The sequence below is a fragment of the Nuphar pumila genome, chromosome 15 (genome assembly GCF_984573655.1).
Source record: "Nuphar pumila chromosome 15, dmNupPumi1.hap1.1, whole genome shotgun sequence".
NCBI classification, from domain to species: domain Eukaryota; kingdom Viridiplantae; phylum Streptophyta; class Magnoliopsida; order Nymphaeales; family Nymphaeaceae; genus Nuphar; species Nuphar pumila.
The window spans coordinates 73,342,349-73,367,110 of record NC_143263.1 but is presented as its reverse complement, the minus strand read 5'-3'; the positions used below and the strand labels follow the sequence as shown (position 1 = coordinate 73,367,110).

General features: G+C 39.9%; 2 protein-coding genes across 2 annotated transcripts; both read left to right on the top strand.

Moving 5' to 3' along the window:
- The first annotated feature begins 9,290 nt into the window (after positions 1–9,290).
- On the top strand, positions 9,291–14,402 carry LOC149815597 (disease resistance protein RPV1-like). The gene is made up of 2 exons (XM_089990681.1): positions 9,291–9,925; positions 13,482–14,402. Exons 1-2 carry the CDS (start codon positions 9,300–9,302, stop codon positions 14,254–14,256), a joined length of 1,401 nt encoding a protein of 466 aa, XP_089846807.1. The 5' UTR covers positions 9,291–9,299; the 3' UTR covers positions 14,257–14,402.
- Positions 14,403–20,936: 6,534 nt separating this feature from the next.
- Positions 20,937–21,263, top strand: LOC149815596 (disease resistance protein L6-like). Its single transcript, XM_089990580.1, has one exon. It carries the CDS (start codon positions 20,937–20,939, stop codon positions 21,261–21,263), a length of 327 nt encoding a protein of 108 aa, XP_089846706.1.
- Positions 21,264–24,762: the final 3,499 nt, after the last annotated feature.

Below are 24,762 nucleotides of genomic sequence, written 5' to 3'. Positions count from 1 at the left end.
CCCGCCAACCCGACCCATCAACCCGTCAACCCGACCCGCCAACCTGACCCGCGAACCTGAAAACCCGTTTACCCGACCCAACCCATTTATTAAATGGGTTGGCGGGTCGTGTCGGGTTACCCGTTTATTAAACGGGTCGGGTTCGTGTTTGCCACAGCCGACCCGTTTAATAAATGGGTCGGGTTCGGGTTGAGGTATGCTGACACGCCAACCCGCCAACCCGCCAACCCGACCCGCCAACCCGCCAACCCGACCCGATTGCCACCCCTAGGGATTATGCTGCTCTCTTTTTCGTTAGGTCAACCATAGCGCCTTCCAAAAAATCATAGTTTTAGGTGTTTTATGTTAGATTTGAACCATTAGATGCGTGTCATAATTATTTACTCAATAAAAAAATTGTTTTTGATTAAGCATCTTTATTGTCAGATGCATATTTTAAAGAGGTAAAAAATCAATGGTTAATATTATTAAAATTTGATGGTAAAATATTTACATTTACAGTTAATCAATAACTGTAAATGGAGGCTAATGGCCGTGTTGATTGATGAACTTGAGACAAGGTAGATGAATGATTCGAGAGGATAGGTTAGGTGATCATGCAAATAAAAAAAAGGCCTTGGTTGTACGCGCTTGCTAAATTTGAGGGGTGCATGATGAAAGTGGAGACCAGAAATCATGGCTTCTTAAAGGCACGCGATAAGGCACGAGTATGAAGCGATGTTAAAGATCCTACACACGCATGAGGAGCTGCCATAAGTGGCAACGACGCCAGATCAGGTGCGACCACATTGCACACTTTTAGTGTGTGGAGGCTGCACCTGATCTGCCATCTATCTTCACAGCTGACAGTCTGTACCACAGAGATGGAAAGCAGTAAGGTGGTGCGGCACACTCAAAGTGCAGAATGTGATTGCACCTGATCTGCCCTCATTTCCTGGTGCCTCACACCCCTTTGGTAGGATGAGCATTTCACCCCATCCAAAAGCTCTATCAATAATTTCCGTTGGTTGTTATTTAAAAGCTAAGTGGCTGAGACAGAGGGTCAGCACTGTTATAGACCGCTCAGATTTGACCTACTCTGCCTGAGTCTTAAACCACTTAGGGGAAGTCCCATCCTATTAGGCTTCTTGTTTTGGGTTTCTTGATATTTTTTAATTAGGACGTCCCTTCCTAATGCTTCTTATTTTGAGTTTTTTATATTCTTTAATTAGGACTTTAATGATTTTTTAGATTTCTCGGTTAGACTATAAATGTGTTCTTGGTCATGATAATAATTCAATAAAGTTTATTTAGTGAAATCTTTATTCTTCATTCTTGTTCTTGCTTTTCAAATTCTAAGGAATCAATATTCTCCCTATACATGCCCTTTCCATGGATTGATTGTCTCCCTCCTTCCCTGCAGACAACGGCCCCAAAGGTTTCATTTTGAGAATAGTGTCACGTCAGTCACCCCTTTCTATCTCCCTTTGCCTTCATTTAATTTAGACAACTTGAAGCTCAACTGTTAAAACCGACCCCTCAAGAGTGTAGGCTTTTTTAGACCCTAATCCCCATTGTGGAATCCGCCCCTTCTTAGGTCCGGATTCTAACATTTGGTATGAGCGTGAGGCTTTTCTTGTAGACCAAGATCAACAAGATATGTGTTCTTGGTGCTTTATCAGATTCTTTTCTACACCAACAAGGGCTCATGTCAACAAGTCCTCTTGATTTTGCAGAGTATCCAAAACTGTGAAGCGCAGGGAAGTATCTTCAGGCGTCCATGGTCACGACTCAGACAATGGATCTACACGCCAACCCTAGTTGGACTTCACTAAGTCTGCTGACGATGATCCTACCAGTTGGGTTTTCTGTGCCGAGCAATCTTTTGGATTGCTAGAACACCCGAGGAAGGCCGAGTTGCCTTTGCCTCTATCCATCTGAAAGATGAGGCCATACATTGGTATCATTGGCTCAAGACCTAAATGAGTACCTTTCCCTGAAAAACCTTTTCCCATGCCCTGGTAATCTATTTTGAGCCCTTTGCATACACCAACCACCATGTGATGTTGTTCAAGATCCGACAATAGGGCAACATCATGAAATATCAGCCCGAGTTTGAAAGGTTGAGTAGCCTAAGAGTTGCTTAATGAAATGTTTCTCCTCAGGCTTAAGACATACCTACAAATTGTGGTCCAAGCAGCGAGACCTACATCCTTGACACATGAATTTGAGTTGATGTGTGTAGCCCAGGAGAAGTTATCTCAGTGGAACTCACATTGGACCAAGGATAGGGGAATATCTAGCTGAGGGTATGCATCTCAGAGTACAAGGCCCTCTAGCCGACCGAGTTTGACCCCTACATGAGAGATCGAACCAGATTGTCAGTAGGGCACCTCAAGGACCCGAACCCCCTAGGTCGTAGTCCAGGAGAGCAACCTACAATCCAGGTCAAGATGCTTATGCATAAGTAGATGGAGGAGAGATGTTGGAAGGGCCACTACTTTAACTGTGATAAAGTTTGGGTAAGGTGGCACCAATGTAAAACCCTTAACCTGTACCTATGTGACAGTGAGCCCAAAGATGGTGAGGATAGTGAGGCCGAACTGAAGGACATAAGTGAGGACATGGCGAAAGAGGTTTCAAAGATCTCATACCATGCCTTGGCTGGAGTTGAGGTATTGCAGACGATGAGAGTACCAGAGAGGCTGGGCCAAATGAGCATCTCGATTTTCATAGACACAAGGTCCATATACAATTTTTTGTGTGTGCAGACTGCCAATAGATCCAAGTGCAAAACGACGCCCCAACACCCCTTTGAGGTGGTAGCTACAATATACCATTCTTTGTCCTGTCATCTGCCTGGAGATTTAGGAGGTGATATTGTCTACGAACATGTATGTCATGCCTATGAAGGGCACAAATGTTGTGCTAGGCATGTAGTGGTCGCAGTCCTTAGGTTCCATTAACTGGAACATTAAGGATATGACAATGCAGTTTCAGTTTAATCGATGGCTGGTGGAGATCTGCGTGCTGCCATGAGTGCCTCCTTTTATGGCAGAGTCAAAACAACTCGCCAAGGCGGTAATAGAGGGAGTATGCCATATTTACTTGATGATGGCAGTGAAGGGGATGGGCCCTGCATTGAAGTAGATTGGATCTGATCTAGAAGGACTACTCTAGGAGTTTGATGCCATGTTTGGAGAGCTGAAGGGCCTTCCTCCGCCACTGCCTCACAACCACATTTTGACCATCCTGCCAGGATCCAAACTGGCTAACGTCCGATCATACAGGTATACTCGTGCTCAAAAGTTGGAGATCAAGTCTTAGTGAAAGAGATGCTCAAGGACGAGATCATACAAGCCAACAAAAGTTGTATCTTCTTCTCCGATACGGTTGGTAAAGAAGAAATATTGATCTTGGCAGTTTTGCATCAACTACAAGGCCCTTAACCAAATCATAGTTAAGGATAAATCCGATTGCTTCCCGGTGTGGTCGTCCCACACCCCTATGCCGTACTCGTTGCTCCTCCCCCTGCAGCTCGCAAAGATCCGCGTGGAGTCGCAGCTGAAGCTGAGCGCCCCCGCCGTGAAGAACGCGCTGACAACGAGCAAATTTTTTTTTATTTTTTATTTTAAATTTAACGACGAATTAGCGACGGATATTATCCATCGCTAATTTAAAATAGCGAAGGACTCGCGATGGATCATATCCGTCGCTAATCCATCACAAATTAACGACGGAATTAACGGCGGATAAGTTCTGGCACTATTTAGCGTCGAAAAATTCGCAATGAAAGTTTTCCGTCGCTAATCCGACGCTAATCCGTCGCTAAATTGTTTAGCGACGGATTAGCGACAAATTTAGGTCGTCGCTAATCCACAGGTTTCTTGTAGTGAATTACTGGATCCATTTAATCTTATTCAGATTCAAGATTCATTTAGATCAAACCCATATCATATTATCATATTTATTTTGAAGAATTTTAACATTTATTTATTTCAATAATTATCAAAATTTTGCAGGTTGTACAATTAAGGTCTTTTCTGTTAGATAAAACAAGTGAGGAATGGAAAGAAACTTTGGAAACATATGCAGATGGCGTTCCACGGGATTTGGTATAGATATGCAGTTAATAAATGTAATATTCTTACAATTACTTGCATTGTCTTGTTTTGGAGATGGCAAACCAAGTCTGCTCGGACAACCATGTGTAAAAGTTTACCTATCAGAGTGACCTTTAGAAACTTTTCATTTGTTAAAACAGCAAATAAATATGACACATTAAGCTTAAACTGTCATGTCCATGCATCTTATTTTTTAGAATGATCTTTTGTTTTCAATTATCATTGTTCTAACGATTGTTACTTCCTTAAAATGCCACTTTTTCTACTTTACAAAATATGCCACTTCCACCATCTTGATGATTTGGCACTTCTACTTTATAAAATATGCCAGTTTCACCATCCCAATCACCAAGTTGGGATAGTTCAAAAAGAGAAGGGGAATAAGGTTTCAATTCCAAAGCCATTAAAGATTATTCTTTTTTATTAAGTTTACTACATTGCTTAAACCCAATAAACAAAAAGCAATTTCAAGGGTGTGTTTGATCAGATCCATGGTGATCAAAGATGTTAAAATCTATATGGTATGATGTCAAATTGGATGTGAAATCCAGAGCTTGATGAAAGAGATTCATATCTCTTCCCCTCGAGCTAAAGATTCATGAGTCTACGGTTATTTTCTGATCTCAAGTATAAAGGATTTGAGATTTTGTCGAAAAATATTTAAAATGATATATATATAGAGAGACAGAAATGTGTAGATTCTAGACCTTTTATCTCCCATACCCCTTTAAGTAGCACACTTGCATGGGTTTTTTTTCTTAATCCAAACCTTTACATTCATTTATCATTGCTTATTTACTAAAAACAATACTTTGGATCCAATCAGTTTAATAAAAATTCTTGATTTTTAGTTAATCAATCTTTTTTGTAATATATACCATTGATTTTTTTTGTTGAGTTAAAAACATATCTAAACATGAGAAATGTTTAAACCAAAAAGTTTATTAACTAAAATGCATGCAAGTTAGGGATGGCAGTCCACCGGGGCGGGGGACAAGGTCTCCGCCCCCGCCCCGTTTCAAAATCTGAACCTCCATCCCCGCGTCTATCCCCGGGGATGGATTTTAACCTCCATCCCCGGTCCAAACGGGGGTGAGGCGGGGTAGGGCCATGTTTTCCCTTGGTCTATAGTCATCCCTTGAATGATTGGGGATGGGACGGGACGGGGCGGAGCAGGGAGGGGCAAGGCGGGGATTGAGACGGGGACGGGGCGGGGCAGAGAAAAGCGTAAGTCCATCCCCGCCTCCATCCCTGCACGGGGGTAGATTTTAACCTTCATCCCTGCCTCCATCCTCGTTTCATGCCCTTCATCCCCGGTCCAAATGGGGGCGAGGAGGGGCGGGGGCCCCATTGGCGCCAAGTCCACTGCCATCCCTAATGCAAGTATTATTTTTAAAGAGGTTTGTGATGGTCTGAGAGTTAAATGATCTAGATTCTACACACTACTCTAATGATTGAACTGGTGATCCCATACGTTGTTGATTTCACTACCTTAGACAGGTAAGGCCTTTTCTGTGATAAGATAGATGTGGGGCTTTTAGATCTCTGGTGTTTGAATGAAAGGGAAGAAGAATATGGGACTCCACCCTTTCATCCTCTAGCAAGCCTCAAGGCCCCTTCATCATTATTAGATCGAACTCTTTAATAGACTATACATACACACACTGTCTAGCCAAAGGATGATGCAAACTGTACAAACCCACTTTTAAAACTCATATTGAAATGCAGTTTTTGGAAAATTTGACAAAACCGACGAGTTCATGATAACAAACCTAAGAACTGACTTTTATTGCTAACTTTTTTATGCACATATTGGATTTTTAAGATCTAGAAAACTTCAAAATTTTCAAACTGTTGATTTTTAGCATATTATAAAATCCTAGATACACATTGAAAAAATTTGCTATAAGAGCCGATATTTAGGTTTTTGACCATAGAAATTGTATCTATACAGTCATATTTGCAAACAACAATTTTAATATCGACTTTCAAAAATAGAAATAGTTTGTACGTTCCTTTGGTTGAACAGTCTTCCTTGAATATATATATATATATATATATATATATATATATATTGGTTCCTCCTACTATTCATACAGTATTGACAATGATGATTTACAGTGTTCTTAGCTATGTTTTACAAATCACTCCTCACAGATGTGTTCAACATTTTTATTTGATAGGAATCTAATGTTGGATTGTGTTTTTTGTTAAAAAATATAAATAATTTTATGAGTTTTGAAATATATAAAAATTTTTAGAACATCGATTTTTTTTTTAAACCTTATAAGAACCTGCTCACTTGTCATACTCGGATGATGCACAAGTTGATTCCTACTAAACAATCCATGTGGATCACTTCCCTAAGGTCAGATTGTAAAAAAAAAAAACAAAAAATGAAAATATTAGGAATGGAAACCTCTCTCTCTTTATATATATATATATATAATGTGAAATCTCTCTCTCTCTCTCTCTCTCTCTCTCTCTCTCTCTCTAGGGATGGCAGTGGACCGGGGCGGGGGACAAGGTCTCCGCCCCGTTTCAAAATCCGAACCTCCATCCCCGCACGGGGATGGATTTTAACCTCCACCCCGCCTCCATCCCTGTTTCATGTCTTTCATCCCCGGTCTAAATGGGGGCGAGCCAGGGCAGCCCCGTTTCCCCATTGTCTATAATCATCCCTTGAAGGATTGGATGGGGCGGGGCGGGGCCAGGCAAGGATTGAGACGGGGACGGGACGGGGTGGGGGAAAGCGTAAGTCCATCCCCGCACGGGGATAGATTTTAACCTTCATCCCTGCCTCCATCCCCGGTCCAAACGGGGTGAGGCGGGGCGGGCCCTGTTGTCCCCCAGTCCACTGCCATCCCTATCTCTCTCTCGCTCTTTTAATAGTTAGAAAATGAGGAAACTCTCTGATTGTCTCAGAAAACGTCTCTCTAGGGCTAGTGGTAGACACTTGTCCCTAAAGTTATGATATTGAGATGGATTTACAGTTACCTTTTCAATTTTCAATCATGCAAGATTTATGTATACAGATAGTCACAAATATCGCCATTTTATTCAATTTCTCATGAAAAAAATATGAAATAATTGAAAAACAAAATTTTACTGATTAAAACACGATATATTGAATATGTCTTTTAGATTAAATTTCTTATGATATTAACGTGAGTTTTTTAAATAAAACACAAAAACAAAACAAAGTATACTTGTACCCTTTTTTAAGGTGACATGCATTCATTGCACTGATATTTTTTTAGTTTTTTTTTTTCAAATTAGTCCCCGCCTTTTGCGCTTTTGCAAATTAGTCTTCGCCGCTCCACTTCTATATGGGAGCTACTTTAATAGACCCATTGAAATGGATCCTCATTGCATTGCTTTCTCTTACTTTGGTTAAAAGCTTGAAACTAATCTCTCTCTCTCTCTCTCTCTCTTATATATTTATGTTTTAATTTTTCTAATTTAGCAAGATTTTCTCAAATTTTTCTAAGAAAAACTCATTTTTTGAAAATATTCTGCTTCGAGAATATATCGAGAACTATGACTGTAACCAAAACGTCTCTATCTCTGGCCTTAATAAAAAATATATAAATTAACAGAATAACAAAATAAAAGCTTAATAACTATTCTAAATAATGTCAAAATCTGAATATAAAAAGAATATATCCACACCAACCAAACATTTTCAGTTGAAATAAAAAAACAATGGTATATCATATTCAAAATGTATCAAATTCAAATTATTGTTCATTGATTCACTTCAACCTGCCAATTTTCATAACAAAAGGGCAATAGGAAGTATATGAAAAAATGAATTAAAGTTTAGATTACTAAAATGCAATACATATTAATTTTAAGTTTATCAACATCTTTAAATATTTAATTGAATATATAATATTTGTCAATTAGAAAGTTTCATATGGATTGGGTATGAAGATGATTCAGGTATGGGCCGTTCAGGTATATGGTCGAGTTGGGTATGGATCAGTTCACGTTCGGGTACCTAATCGGTCCTAAGTCTGAGCTTTTAGTAAAACACACGCTTAATACCAATAGATTATTCAAAAGCTTGAATTCTAAGTTTACCCTATATATGGTCCGAAACAGGCTTTAGTCAGGCCTGAAAGGGCCGGCCTTCTCTGAATTGAATGAAGCCAGTTATTTACAATCTGTTTATCCAATGTTTAATAGGATGATGGATCTAATCCTTAGTCCAACTGGATTTGGAATCCAATTAGATTTTTCCCTTCTCCTAGATGTAATCCATTTTCAGTATACACAGGGAGCACATATCATTGAAACATATATGGAAAAGCAGAGATTGTGGTCAAGTGATTCAAGTTTAAGCAAAATGCATCCATCATGGTTGATGAAAATCTAATTGGTTTAAGATTGACTAGACCAAATTTAGCACACCCATCATGGTTGAGGTCCTAGCTGGAGAGCAGCTGCAAGAGTTCGGATGCCCTAGATGTCTTAGGGTCGAATCCCAAAAGAAGCCCCATGATTGGCACGCTTGCAACTTTGAGGAGGCAAGCCTGTGGGCCAGTTCATGTGACCTGGGGTTTACCATTTGGGCAAGCAAATGGTTCTTCATCAAAAAGAGGCAGGATCAGGTGCAATCACATTGCACAAATGCAATGTGCTCCTGCACCTGATCACCCTCCACCTTCTGTTGTACAGCCTGCCAAAGTGGGGGCAGAGCTGCAAATGGATGGCGATGGGTTAAGTCAAGACACCATTTTCAAAACATAACAGCATTCTTTTGTTACTTACACATACGTGGAAAGACTAAGTGACAAAATGCATCAACAATTATGGCATTGGGTTGAAGAAATGCTCACTCGGCAGTCTCCATCATGAGCCCTTGGACTCCACTTGCCTCTCCTTTAATTTTTTTAAGCTGCTGAGAGCTACCCATTATGTTGAATTGATAAAGTTGTTTTTATATTCGTCAGTCTTTTTTCTTGGGGTGGGGATCTTGGAATTTGGATGATATTCCTCCAATGATGCAATGAACTGCATCAAACGACCATGATGAGAGTTTCTTTATTCTTGTCAACCAATGGGCGTGGAATGCACGCAGAAAAGACTTTGCCTTTATGCCTATGGGAAGTGATTGATCTATAATTAAATCCGGGCGAGACGATGCCTTAACCCATACACCTCTCCCCTCCCTCTGCCACGCAAAGTTGAATGTGGTTTTGCCTCAGAGATCAGATGATCAACCTTCAATCTCTGTGCCCGTTACTGTATAAGATGTGGCCTCAACGACGACGTCGGCAAAGTGCATCTTCTTCGTCTGCATCCAGTGTAACAGAAAATACCTCAAATATGGCTGAAAAAAGGTTGTTTCAGAGAACGTCTAGCATGATTTCAGAGCCGCGGTTCGAATTCGATGTGTTTCTCAGTTTCAGAGGAGAAGATACGCGCTATAACTTCACCAAACACATTTATGAAGAACTCATCCGAATGGGCATCCGGACGTTCTTTGACAACGAGGAACTGGAGAGGGGTGACAAGATTGGCCCTCGTTTGTCCAACGCGATCAAGGGGTCGGAGATCTTCGTGCCCATCTTCTCAAAGCAGTATGCCAAATCACGATGGTGTCTTATGGAGCTCTCTGACATCGTCAAGTGCCGACGGCTGATCATCCCCGTCTTCGTCCACGTCAATCCTTTGGATGTGCAGACTCAGCGGGGAGACTACGGCTCGGAGTTGCCAGCCTTTGAGAAAAGGTTTGGAGTAGAGGAGGTGAACGAATGGAGGATGGCTCTCAGAGAAGCAGCGGAGGTTTCTGAATTCAAGCTCGAGAATGACAGGTATGAGGTTCTTCTCCGCGTTACTGATAAAGGGAGGCTAAATGCCATTCTCCTCCATCAATGAGCCTCTACTCTTTCTCAGCTGGTTGAAATAGAGTAGAATCTCTAAAGAATTTAAGGTTTTTGGATCCACCAATTTATCTGTTATTCCAACCTTGCGATAAAATGGAATTCAGAAAAGAGATCTCAAGCCTAGAGGCACGTTCTTAATATCGCTATCTTTAGAACTTCAATCGCCCCACTTCGGGAATTCCGAAGATGCGAAAAAGGGTTTTGTTACGACTGAGTTCCCATGATACAACTAAGCTTGAACCTCAAGAGTCACTGCTTCGCAAGAACAGATGACCTCTCCCACACATGAACTCTACAAGTCAAGCCGAGAAGAAAGAAATGAGAAAACTGGAGAGTCAGAAATTCTGATGATCCAAAAGACGAAAAAAAAAGAGATTTATATAGACTAGCCAGGCCAAAACATTTTGAGATAAATGGCCATAATCCTAACGGTTTGAAAATAGGACGAAAAGGTCCTTGAACGGTCACCCACCTTTGACTGTCAATCAAAGGCCTTCAAAACTGTCCAACAGCGACAAAGCGTCATAAACTCAATATAAATGCTATTAAAACCTTTCAAACGACAAGATATCTCAAAATTGAAAAGTCAAAACGGATATTTGCGCCTCATATGCACCTCGCACCGCGAGCGTGCATAGTGCGCCATCAAAACACCACATTGCACCTCCGCAAACCACCTAAAGATTCAAGGCTTACCAAAGTAAAGAATAGATAACATACTCTCTATTTAAACCTCTTGAAAAACTTTTCTCTCTTAGATATGGGACTAAACTTTTTCAAGGTACTTTTGGTAGTAAACAAAATCACCAAGATTTTAATTTTAAAACTTTTCTAACATTATCCAGATGAGATAAACTAGAACATTGCTTGAGAAATTAGTTGCCACTCTTTTTTTTCATTGTGCCTAGGCTCCCTGAAAAATTTTGTGGTGTTTGGATACACCCACTTATCCAGATAAATGGGATAAACTTGGATATTGCAAAGTGTTTCAAAATCCAGTATCCCAGCTTATCCAGTTTATCAGGATAAGTGGGAACACCCGAATACACCATAATGAATTTGTGCTTCTTTTGTAAGACTCGAATATGCTTTTCTAGCTTTTCCAAGAGTATCAGATACTTTCTCAAGTAATTGTGTTTTGGGTTTGTCTGCGTTCAACATAGTGGTACCTCTGCCGAAAATGTGCCTGCCTGGGTCCGGCCAGGTGATGCACAAAAAGGGTTCTGGCCGGCCAGGTGTGGGCTCAAGATCCTACCGGGCCTACAGGTAAATGAAGCCATGGTCTGTTTGGGTCTACTCAAAACCAAGATTGGGTAAAGATTAGCCCACCGGCCAACTTGTGTTAAAGACCATAGCCCATTTACACAACTCAAAGTACCATTCTGGCTCTTAATTTTTTCTCTTTTGTTTGGTCATTGTGTGAGGGTGGTCCGGCCCCTTGACTGATATGAACATAATACTAGCTTCAGAATATAATGTCAAGGGAGACACTGTAGTCTGTGGCCTATGTGGTTGCATTATTGCTTCCAGCAAGGTTCCTTCCCAAGCGGACCAAAATTGACTTGACTCAGTCCAGAGTCAATATGACCTGACTCACCCGTAGGCTTCAATCTAAAAATTACAAGGCACTGTTGGTTGGAACTTGAAGGATTGCTCTGAATGTAGTAAATCTGGTAGCAGTCAATCTGAGCCTACATAGTGCTAATAAATTCAATAGTCATAACACACTCTTACTACTTGGTCATGATCATCTTTACATGGTTTGTCAAGGACAGCCATTGAAAGGGATCAACTTTGTGGGTGCTGTGCCATCTTCCTAAATGGCACTCCTCTGGAAGTTTTACTAGTAACAAGGTGTGCAATTTTATATCAGCTTCACATAATATACTGCGTGGCTGAAAGGTAAGCCGTCCATTTAGGCATTTCTCCAGATGGGTGTGGTGTTCGTCACCAGATATGTCAAGATAGATGGTCAGCAGTAGTGGAGCTGCATGCTAAACAAGCAGCACCGCTGCATAAAAAATGGTTATGGTTAAGTGCATTCTTTATTTTTCATTAAAAAATAGTGCATTGTTTATTATGGTAAACAGCTTCTTAATTTTTCATGATGAATAGGATTAATGTAGTTGGTAAAGAAGGCATTGTTTAGTAGTGGAGCTGCATGCTAAACAACCCCTATTGCTAGTTGTTTTGATTATAGTCACTTTTCTCGGCAAGTGAAATTCTTGGGAGATTTGTGTTTTAAACGTTTATTTTACATTTGAGTAACATTTTGTGTTTTTTTGTGCGATATTCAAAATATCTGCGAGATGGATTCATGATGGTTGATTTGTTAGGATTCTCATTCCTTAAAGATGTTCTCTTGTCAAATCTTTCCTTCTCCATATCTTCCTTTGGGATAGAAGATTGTACAACTAGATTCATATCTAACGACGCCACCTCCGGCCTCTTACCAGAATCGCAAACCAATATCTGGCGTTTCTTCCCTAAGAACTTCGTTAGCCATTAAAACATCATCTTGCTTTCCTCTACTTCAGGTTTTGCACAGCTTCAATATCATCCTCTACCATTGAATATTCATTTAAGACTTCAAGCGGGTTCTTATCAACATTAGTTGAAGGGCTCTTAATCCTCCACACCTTTTTAGCTTTGACTGGTGCCACCCATCTTCTGATTCCTTCTTGTTGGAATTCGATCGAGGGGATTTTCTAAAGCATCTGCCATTAATATGACAAAAAGAATCACAAATGGAGCAGAAGGAGACTTTCGATTCAAATTCTACTACCCCTTAACCTTTCGAACTGGCGAGAAATTCAATGGGACCTCGATACAAATCCTAGCATAATGCATGCAGCTCAACTTCTTGGTGCATTCATCTGTCTCTAACAGCATAATGCAACCTTTCCTCAAGATCAGTTGCATATCCTCTTCCTTCAACACTCTGATAAGAAAAAGTCCATTGCATCCCAGAGTGAATTGCAAATACTCACCCACATTCTTTTTAGATTCTCGAAAATAAACTTAAAACTCCATTCGTTTCATCTCTTCTCTTCTCCTGCGAAACCAGCAAAAAGAGTGAACCAAAGCTCTTTCATCCAGTCTTCATGCCGACTGTCCGTCACATAGATGATGTTCCTACTTTCCACCATCATCAATCGAATGGGTTCTCCCGACTGCTGAGCCTCTTTGGTCGAGTTTCCCACCACTTCTGACCACATTTTGTGAGCCTGCCTCCCACACACCTTTGTGCCATCTGATTCTCTCTCCTTCCCTCTAGCATCCCCCTGTATTAGGGTGCCTCGCAGAAGTGCCTTCCCCTCTCTTCAGACGTCTCTCCACCATCCATTGAGGCAATAGTGCCTTAGCCAAACCCCATTTACAGATAAAGCCTCATGGTTACTAAGCTCATCGATGTTTTAGGGAAACAAAACATACTTATGCAGTCATTTATTTACAAGTTGCTCTTCCTTGTGGATTATTGCAGAGAGGAGAATGGATTAATAGAGAAAGTTATCAAAAGTGTCATGCAACAGTTGAAGAATCCTCCCTTGGCTCTACCAAAATGCCTCATTGGAATGGATCCCAAGGTAGAAGACATGATGAAGTTATTGAATGTGGAAGCCAATGATGTCAGAATGGTGGCAATCCATGGCAAAAAGGGGATCGGAAAGACGACTCTTGCGAAGGCTATCTACAACCGAATCTTTCTCAAGTTTGATGCATTTTGCTTCATTACAGACGTTAAAGCTGCTGCAGACCAAGACAGTCATGTGTCTCTGCAAAATGAACTCATCCGTGAACTTCTGAAGAAAAAAGATTCATCAATAAATGATGTTAATAAGGGAATCAATGTGATCAAGCAAAAAGTTAGTGGTGGGAGAGTTCTTATCATTCTTGATGATGTCAATCGTGAAAGCCAACTTGATGCAGTGGTTGGTCAGAAAGACTGGTTCCGTCCAGGAAGCAGGATCATTATCACTACAGATGATGAAGCCGTACTGAATGCCAATAAGCACCAGAAATACTCGCCAAAAGAATTGAATGACGAACAAGCGCTTCAATTGTTTAGTTACCATGCTTTTGAGAAAGATGCTCCATCTGAAGAATACTATGATCTCTCAAAGAAGGCTGTTTCCCTTTGCAAGGGACTTCCTAAGGCTCTCAAAGTATTAGGGTCTTTTCTGTTAGACAAAACAAGTGAGGAATGGAAAGAAACTTTGGAAAAATATGCAAATGGTGTTCCGCTGGATTTGGTATAGATATGCAGTTAATTAATGTAATATTTTTACAATTACTTGCATTGTCTTGTTTTGGAGATGGCAAACCAAGTCTGCTCGGACAACCATGTGTAAAATTTTACCTATCAGAGTGACCTTTAGAAACTTTTCATTTGTTAAAACAGCAAATAAATATGACACATTAAACTTAAACTGTCATGTCCATGCATCTTATTTTTAGAATGATCTTTTGTTTTCAATTATCATTGTTCTAACGATTGTTACTTCCTTAAAATGCCACTGTTACTACTTTACAAAATATGCCACTTCCACCATCTTGATGATTTAGCACTTCTACTTTACAAAATATGTCAGTTTCACCATCCCAATCACCAAGTTGGGATAGTTCAAAAAGAGAAGGGGAATAAGGTTTCAATTCCAAAGCAATTAAAGATTATTCTTTTTTCTTAAGTTTACATTACTTAAACCAAGTAAACAAAATGCAATTTCAAAGGTGTGTTTGATCAGATCCATGGTGATCAAAGATGTTAAAATCTATATGGTATGATGTCAAATTGGATGTGAAGTCCAGAGCTTGATGAGAGAGATTCATATCTCTTCCCCTCGAGCTAAAGATTCATGAGTCTACGGGTATTTTCTGACCTAAAGTATAAGGATTTGAGATTTTGTCGAAAATATTTAAAATGATATATATAGAGAGATAGAGACAGAAATGTGTAGATTCTTGACCTTTTTTCTCCCATACCCCTTTAAGAAGCACACTTGCATGAGTTTTTTTTGCTTAATCCAAACCTTTACATTCATTTATCATTGCTTATTTACTAAAAACAATACTTTGAATCCAATCAGTTTAATAAAAATTCTTGATTTTTAGTTAATCAATCTTTTTGTGTAATATATACCATTGATTTTTTTTGTTGAGTTAAAAACATATCTAAACATGAGAAATGTTTAAACCAAAAGTTGATTAACTAAAATGCATGCAAGTTAGGTATGGCAGTCGACTGGGGTGGGGGACAAGGTCTCCACCCCGCCCAGTTTTAAAATCCGAACCTCCATCCCCGCCTCTATCCCCAGGGATGGATTTTAACCTCCATCTCCGGTCCAAACGTGTGTGTGTGTGTGTGTGTGTGTGTGTGTGTGTGTGTGTTCCCCTTGGTCTATAATCATCCCTTGAAAGATTGGGGACGGGATGGGGCGGGGCAGGGAAAAGCGTAAGTCCATCCCTGCACGGGGATAGATTTTAACCTTCATCGCCGCCTCCATCATCCTTTCATGCCCTTCGTCCCCGTTCCAAACAGGTCGAGGAGGGGCGGGGCCCCATTGGCCCCAATTCCACTGCCATCCCTAATGCAAGTATTATTTTTAAAGAGGTTTGTGATGGTCTGAGAGTTAAATGATCGCGATTCTACACACTACTCTAATGATTGAACTGGTGATCCCATATGTTGTTGATTTCACTACCTTAGACAGGTAAGGCCTTTTCTGTGATAAGACATGTATGGGGTTTTTATATCTCCAGTGTTTGAATGAAAGGAAAGAACAAGAACATGGGACTCCACCCTTTCATCCTCTAGCAAGCCTCGAGGCCCCTTCATCATTAGTAAATCGAACAACTCTTTAATAGACTATATATACGCACACTGTCTAGCCAAAGGATGATGCAAACTGTACAAACCCACTTTTAAAACTCATATTGAAATGCATTTTTTGGCAAATTTGACAAAACCGATGAGTTCATGATAAAAAACCTAAGAACTGACTTTTATTGCTAGCTTTTTTATGCACATATTAGATTTTTAAGAACTAGAAAACTTCAAAAATTTCAAACTGTTGATTTACCATAATATAAAATCCTACATACACATTGAAAAAATTTGCTACAGGAACCGATATTTAGGTTTGTAACCATAGAGATTGTATCTATACAGTCATATTTGCAAAAAAACAATTTTAATATGGACTTTCAAAAATAGTTTGTACGTTCCTTTGGTTGAACAGACTTCCTTATATATATATATATATATATATATATATATATATATATATATATATATATATATATTGGTTCCTCCTACCATTCATACAGTATTGACAATGATGATTTACAGTGTTCTTAGCTATGTTTTACAAATCACTCTTCACAGATGTGTTCAACATGTTTTATTTGATAGGAATCAACTGTTGGATTGTGTTTTTTGTTAAAAAATATAAATAATTTTATGAGTTTTGAAATTTATAGAAATTTTAGAAGATCGATTTTTTTTAAACCTTATAAAAACCTGCTCACTAGTCATACTCGGATGATGCACGAGTTGATTCCTACTAAACAATCCATGTGGATCAGATCCGTAAGGTCAGATTGTAAAAAAAAACAAAAACTGAAAATATTAGGAATAGAAACCTCTCTCTCTTTATATATATATATATATATATATATATATATAATGTGAAATCTCTCTCTCTAGCCGCCCCCGCCCCGTTTCAAAATCCGAACCTCCATCCCCGTACGGGGATGGATTTCAACCTCCACCCCCGCCTCCATCCCCATTTCATGTCTTCCATCCCCGATCTAAACAGGGGTAGGACTGGGCAGGGCCCTGTTTCCCCATTGTCTGTAGTCATCCCTTGAAGGATTGGACGGAGCGGGGCCGGGCAGGGATTGAGACGGGGACAGGGCAGGGCGGGGGAAAGCGTAAGTCCGTCCCCGCCTCCAACCCCGCATGGAGATAGATTTTAACCTTCATCCCCGTTTCATGCCCTTAATCCCCAGTCGAAACGGGGCAAGGCACCCAATTCACTGCCATCCCTCTCTCTCTCTCTTTTAACAGTTGGAAAATGAGGAAACCTCAGAAAACGTCTCTCTAAGGTTGTGGTAGACACTTATCCCTAAAGTTATAATATTGCTATGGATTTATAGTTACCTTTTCAATTTTCAATCATGCAAGATTTATGTATACAGATAGTCACAAATATCGCCATTTTATTCAATTTCTCATGAAAAAAATATGAAATAATTGAAAAACAAAATTTTACTGATTAAAACACGATATATTGAATATGTCTTTTAGATTAAATTTCTTATGATATTAACGTGAGTTTTTTAAATAAAACACAAAAACAAAACAAAGTATACTTGTACCCTTTTTTAAGGTGACATGCATTCATTGCACTGATATTTTTTTAGTTTTTTTTTTTTGCAAATTAGTCTTTGCTGTTCCACTTCGATATGGGACTACTTTAATAGACCCATTGAAATAGATCCTCATTGCATTGCTTTCTCTTACTTTGGTTAAAAGCTTGAAACTAATCTCTCTCTCTCTCTTATATATATTTATGTTTTATTTTTTCTAATTTAGCAAGATTTTCTCAATTTTTTCAAAGAAAAAAACTCATTTTTTGAAAATATCCAGCTTCGAGAATATATCGAGAACTAGAACTATGACTGTAACCAAATAGTCTCTCTCTCTCTCGCTTGCCTTAATAAAAAATATATAAATTAACAGAATCTACTATTTATTAAGAAGATTGCATGCTAACAAAATAAATTCTTAAGAACTATTCTAAATAATGTCAAAATCTGAATATAAAAAGAATATATCCACACCAACCAAACATTTTAAGTTGAAATAAAAAAACCAATGGTATATCATATTCAAATTGTATCAAATTCAATAAGTTCTCGATTATTGTTCATTGATTCACTTCAACCTGACAATTTTCACAACAAAAGGGCTATAGGAAGTATATGCAAAAATGAATTAAAGTTTAGATTACTAAAATGCAATACATATTAATTTTAAGTTTATCAACATCTTTAAATATTTAATTGAATATATCTCTGAATTGAATGAAGCAGTTATTTACAATCTGTTTATCCAATGTTTAATAGTTTGATGGATCTAATCCTTAGTCCAGCTGGATTTGGAATCCAATTAGATATTTTCCTCCTGTTTGCCAGCTCCTAGATGTAATCCATTTTCAGTACACACAGGGAGCACATATCATTGAAACATATATGGAAAAGCAAGAGCACCATTGGTGTTTGGGTTGAATGTACGGTAAGCAGAGATTGTGGCCAAGTGATTCAAGTTTAAGCATACTGCATCCTATAACGGGCCCTACCTATCTTGGGTTGATGAAAATCCAATTGGTTTAAGATTGACTAGACCAAATTTAAAGCACCCATCATGGTTGAGGTCCTAGCTAGCGAGCAGCTGCAAGAGTTCGGATGCCCTAGATGTCTTAGGGTCGAATCCCAAAAGAAGCCCTATGATTGGCACGCTTGCAACTTTGAGGAGGCAAGCCTGTGGGCCAGTTCATGTGACCTGGGGTTTACCATTTGGGCAAGCAAATGGTTCTTCATCAAAAAAAGGCAGGATCAGGTGCAATCACATTGCACAAATGCAATGTGCTGCTGAACACCCTGAACATGGCGTCGGTTGGGGTAGTCTTTTGTAGGTATAGCTCACGTTGGGCATTGGTCCCTGGCTAGGCATGTTATGGTGGAGTAGCTGCATCAATTGAAGCTCTTTCTCAGGTGGGGAAAGAACAGATTCCCTGAAAAACCTGTGGTGTTTGGGTACACCAACTTATCCAGATAAATGGCATAAACCAGGACATTACAATGCGATTTCAAAATTCAGTGTCCTAACTTATCCGGTTTATCAGGGTGAGTCGGTACAACCGTATACTACATAATGAATTTGCGCAGCTTTTTCTATGGTTCTAAGAGGCTTCCTACCTTTTCTAAGATTCTAAGATACTTTTCCAAGTATTCTGTGTTTTGGGCTTATCCTTGGTTCAAAATTGCTGAAAAATGTGTTGACCTTGGTCTAAAAAGGGTTCTAGCTTGGGCCAAGGCGTGGGCTTCATTCATACCCTACCGAGCCTAGGCGATCAATGAATCAATGGTCGGTTAGGGTCTGCTCAAATCCAAACCTGGATAAAGATTTGCCCACCAACTTGTGTTAAAGACCAAAGCCCATTTCCACAACTCAAATGTGGCACACTGGCTCTTAAGTTTTTTTTAGTTGCTCCTGTATGAATGCACACTCATCAGAATATGAGGTCAGCAGTCAAAGGGTGGAAAGCATATAGTCGGTGGCCTGTCTGGTTGCATTATTTTGTGCAGAAAGATTCCTTCCCAAGCTGGCCAAAATTGACTTGACTCACTCCACAGTCAATATAGTTTTATGGTGCTTTGCCAGCTTGCTCAATCACACTCTGTTGAAGTTTTGTAAGGTTTAGACATGCCACATTTTTCATGATCATCATTGTTATAGATAGGGGTGGCAATTTCTGACACGACCGGCCAACCCGACCTGCCAACCCGCCTCTTAGGCGGGTTCGGGTTGGGCTTAAGACAACCCGTTTAATAAACGGGTCGACCCGCATAACCCGTTTATTAAACAGGTCGGGTTCGGGTTGGGGGTATGCCAACCCGCCAACCCGGCTGACCCGTTTAATAAACGGGTTAGGCGGGTGGGTCAACCCGCCAACCCGCCAACCCGTCTGCCAACCCGCCAACCCGTCGACCCGCCAACCCGTCGACCCGACCCGCCAACCTGACCCGCGAACCTGAAAACCCGTTTACCCGACCCAACCCATTTATTAAATGGGTTGACGGGTCGTGTCGGGTTACCCGTTTATTAAACGGGTCGGGTTCGTGTTTGCCACAGCCGACCCGTTTAATAAACGGGTTCGGGTTGAGGTAATGCTGACACGCCAACCCGACCCGCCAACCCGCCAATCCGACCCGATTGCCACCCCTAGTTATAGATGTTATATGTATTCGGCTACTCAACCCGTTTACGGTTTACCAGCCAACCTCCTTCCAAAGAGTGCACCTTGTATTATGGTTATAAGTGGATTGTATATTATGGCAAACGGCTTTCTTAATTATTTTTTGAAGTAAACGGCTTCTTAATTATTCATGGTGAATGCCATGGTGGATAGCCATTCGAGGCCCCATAACAAAGATTGCATTTTTTTCCCCGTCTACAGCTAGAACGTGAATGACATGACCAGATAATGTCAAACCTAAGGGTGGGCATTGGCTTGGTTACACATGTGTAACCTGAGCCCAATACATGTTGGGCTCGGCTCAGCCTGACTAATAAACAAGCCAATCCCGGTAGGGCTAATTAAAACAAGATCTCAATGGAGCCCGGCCCAGCCTTGGCCCATTACTACTCTGGCTTAAAAGGTACAACCCAACACACCTAGGCCTCAGCTTGATAATACTCGTGCCCAACCCGAACCCAACAATGGACTGCCGGGGGATTCCGCAGTCGTAGGTCTGGTTCAGGCCTGTTGGACCTCGGGCTAGGCTGGCCCAATGCTCACCCCTAGTCAAACCCCATCGGAGACAGGATGCGCTTAAAACCGTGGGGCCAATGCCATCCATGGTAAGGCTCAACTTTCTCAACTTACATTTGGCTACTGTTTGAGATACAAGAAGCAGTCAACCACACTTACTCTTGGTGCAAAATGCAAGTGTTGATGAGCCTCCTTGAATAGCCTAAGGCCACCAATGTTTCATACAAACGAAAACAACTATGTTGTGGCATATTTATAAGTTGGCCTTCCTTATTGTGGATTATTGCAGTGAGGAGGGTGAATTGATACACAGAATTATCAAAAGGATCATGCAAGAGTTGAAGAATCCTCCCTTAGCTCTACCAAAATGCCTGATCGGAATGGATCCCAAGGTAGAAGACATGATGAGGTTGTCGGATGTGGAAGCTAAAGATGTCAAAATGGTGGCAAAACATGGAAAGCAGGGGATGGGAAAGACAACACTTGCTAAGGCCATCTACAACCAAATCTTTCTCAAGTTTGATGCGTTTTGCTTCATTCCAGGCGTTAAAGATGCTTCAGACCAAGGTCGCCTTGTGTCTCTGCAAAAACAACTCATCCGTGAACTTCTGAAGAAAAAAGATTCATCGATAAATGATGTTGATGAGGGAATTATTGTCATCAAAGAAACGGTCAGTGGTGGGAGAGTTCTTATCATTCTCGGATGACATCGATGACGAAAGCCAACTTAATGCACTGGTTTGCGAGAAAGACTGGTTTTGTCCTGGCAGCAGGATCATTATCACTACAGATAATGAATCTTTGTTCAATGCCCAGAAGCATCAGAAATACTCACCAAAAGAATTCAAAGATGAACAAGCGCTTCTGAAGAACAGAAAAACTATAGAAAAACACCACACAACAAAGATATACATGGTTCGGCATATACAGTTACCCACGAGTTAGAGAGACTCATTTTATTAAGAGGTACTCCCACGCTTGCATCAAGACACCCACATCATAAAAATATACAGGAGATGAAAAACAGGTTTCCTTCTAAAAGTGATAAATGAGGCAACCCAACAACCGAATCTTGGCCAACCTAATCAGGGTAACAGAATGCCACTTAATAAGGAAAGATCCAGAAATTGCCTACCGTGATGGTAGGTCTCCTTAACAAGGAAATTGCATATGCATATCCAAAGATAGATATGCTTAACACTCCCCCTCAAGTTGGGAGGCGTGAAGATTCACAATTCCAAACTTGAACATTGTACTAAGCAATTTTTACTTTGTCACTGGTTTAGTGAAAATATTTGTTTATTGATCTTCACTTCTGACAAACGGCATTACAATTTCTTTGTTTTGAACTTTATCACGGACAAAATGGCAATCGATTTCGATATGCTTGATCCTTTTGTGAAAAACTGAATTGGCTGCTATATGTATCGCCGCCTGATTATCACATAAGAGTTTCATGGGGTTATCTTGTTTCAACCCCATTTCCTTAAGGAGAGCATTTAGCCATGTGAGTTTACACGCTGCATTGGCCATGGCCCTATACTCAGCCTCGACACTGGATCTTGATACGACCTTCTGTTTTTTGCTCTTCCATGAAACCAGATTTCCTCCAATCATTATACAAAAACCAATAGTGGATTTCCTGTCAAACGCACTCCCTGTCCAATGAGCATCTACATAGCCTTCAATAGTAGTGCTTCCATTTCTTTTCATCCACAAACCACGTCTTGGAGCCTCTTTCAAATACCTAAGTATTCAATTTACAGCTGATGATGGGCTGGCCTAGGAGCATGCATGTATTTACTTCCCTCGCTAACGACATATGTGTTGTCCAGTCTAGTGACAGTCAAGTAGATGAGCTTTCCCATGATTTGTTGATATCTTTTTATGTCTTCAACTTCTCCTTGGTCCACCATATCTAGCTTGTGATTGACTTCAATAGGCATCACAACAGGTTTGACTCCAAGTTTTCCAGTATTTTTCAAAAGATCTAAAGTGTATTTTCTTTGAGAAAGATATAACCTTCTTTTTGAATGACTTATTTCTATTCCAAGAAAGTATTTTAACCTTTCCAAGTTTTTGATGTCAAACTTTTGATGTAGATATTTCTTCATTTTTTCAATCATGGAGGCATCACTTTCTGTAATAACAATATCGTCAACATACACGAGAACTAGAGAGATTTGGTTAGTGGTTCTATATGTAAAGAGATAATTGTCTGACACACTCCTTTCATATCCAAACTCTAATAAAGCTGAGCTTAGTTTTGAATACCAAGCTCGAGGAGACTGTTTAAGTCCATAGATAGACTTTTTTAGCTTGCAAACAAGCTCACCTTGTTTATTATATCCAAGCCCTTGTGGTATCATCATATAAACCTCTTCTTGGAGATCTCTTTGAAGGAAAGCATTTTTCACGTCCAACTGAAATAATTCCCACTTTAGATTGCAAGCAATTGAGAGTAGAGTTCTGAGGGTGGTCATCTTAGCAACAGGAGCAAACGTCTCTGTATAATTGATTCCCTCAGTTTGAGAAAACCCTCGAGCAACAAGATGGGCCATGTATATGTCCAACGAGGCATCACTTCTAAATTTCAATTTAAACACCCACTTACAACTGACTAGTTTTTTTCCTGGTGGAAGGGAAATGATATCCCACGTTTCATTTTTAATTAAAGCATCTAACTCATCTTCAATAGCTTTTCTCCACTCTGGGTCTTGATAAGCTTGCTCAAAGGTTTCAGGCTCAATCATATTTGACAAGTATGTAAGAAAAGTCGTATGTTCACGAGAAAATTTGTCATACTTAACGTGAGATTCAATGGGATATTTGACAGAACTATACATCACATAGTCTCTCAGTCTAGTGGAGGGTTCTCGTATCCTTTCTGATCGTCGAAGAGGGACCATGTAATTGTTTTCATTCTGCCCAATATTGTCTTCTTCAATAGTAGAATCCGTATTTTGAGTTTGAGCTTCTTTTTGAAGAGGCATACACTCGGCTTGAGGAGTTATATTTAGGAGAGGTAATTGATCATTATTGGTAGCTTCGTGCTCCCCCTGACCAACAATAGTGTTGAAGTAGATTTGAGATTCATCAAATCTTACATCACGCGAAATAAACATTCTTTTTGAAATTTTATCATAGCAACGATAGCCCTTTTTTGTTGGAGAATAACCTAAAAAAGCACATTTGATGGCTCGAGTTTGTAGTTTATTTCTATGTTTTGATGACCTCCAAACATAGACCACACAACAAAATTTTCTAAAATGCTTGATTGAGTGATTTCTTCCCTTTAGGATTTCGATAGGAGCCTTATTTTTATGGGCACGTCTAGGGAGACAATTTATAATGTAGTTGGCAGTAGAAATAGCTTCATTCCAAAAATACTCAAGAACTTGACTTTGAAAAATCAGAGCACGGGCAACCTCTAGAAGATGACGATTTCTTCTCTCAGAGACCCCATTTTGTTGAGGAGTCTCACTTCAAGAGGTCTGATGGTCAATCCCATTTTGAATCAAAAACTTTGTGAATTGTTGATTTATATACTTGGTTCCATTGTTAGTGCGAAGAGTTTTAATCTTGACTCCAAACTGAGTGACAATCTTATTGTAAAAAATTTCAAATCTGGAAAAAACTTCATCCTTTGTTTTTAAGAAATATATCCAGCCAACTTTAGAATAGTCATCAACAAACAACAAATAATATTTGAATCCGTTATACGATTCAATAGGGACTGGACCCCAGACGTTAGAATGAACTAAGTCAAACATATTTTTAGATGTGCTCTCTGAGGAATAGAAAGGAGGCCTAGTAAGTTTGGCATACCGACATATTTCATAGGAATTGCATTCAAAGTTCAAATTCGGCTTCAATTTTTTTAGCACAAAGTTGGATGGGTGTCCCAGTCTACATTGCCACACTTCATCATCAGTTTTATTTGAATTGGTTGCCAACACTTTATTTGATAGGTAGTAAAGTCCGCGAAACTCTGAACCTTCACCAATCGTCTCCCCTGTGATCCAATCCTGAAACATAACCTTTGAGGGCGAAAAAATTACATCACAGTTATAAGCCTTGGTTATCTTACTTACTGACAAAAGGTTCGAAGCTAATTCTGGCATAAACATAGCATCAATGGAATTTTTCTTTGCAAAAAATTGAACATCTCCTTTCCCAGCAACACTAATCTTGCCACCATTAGCT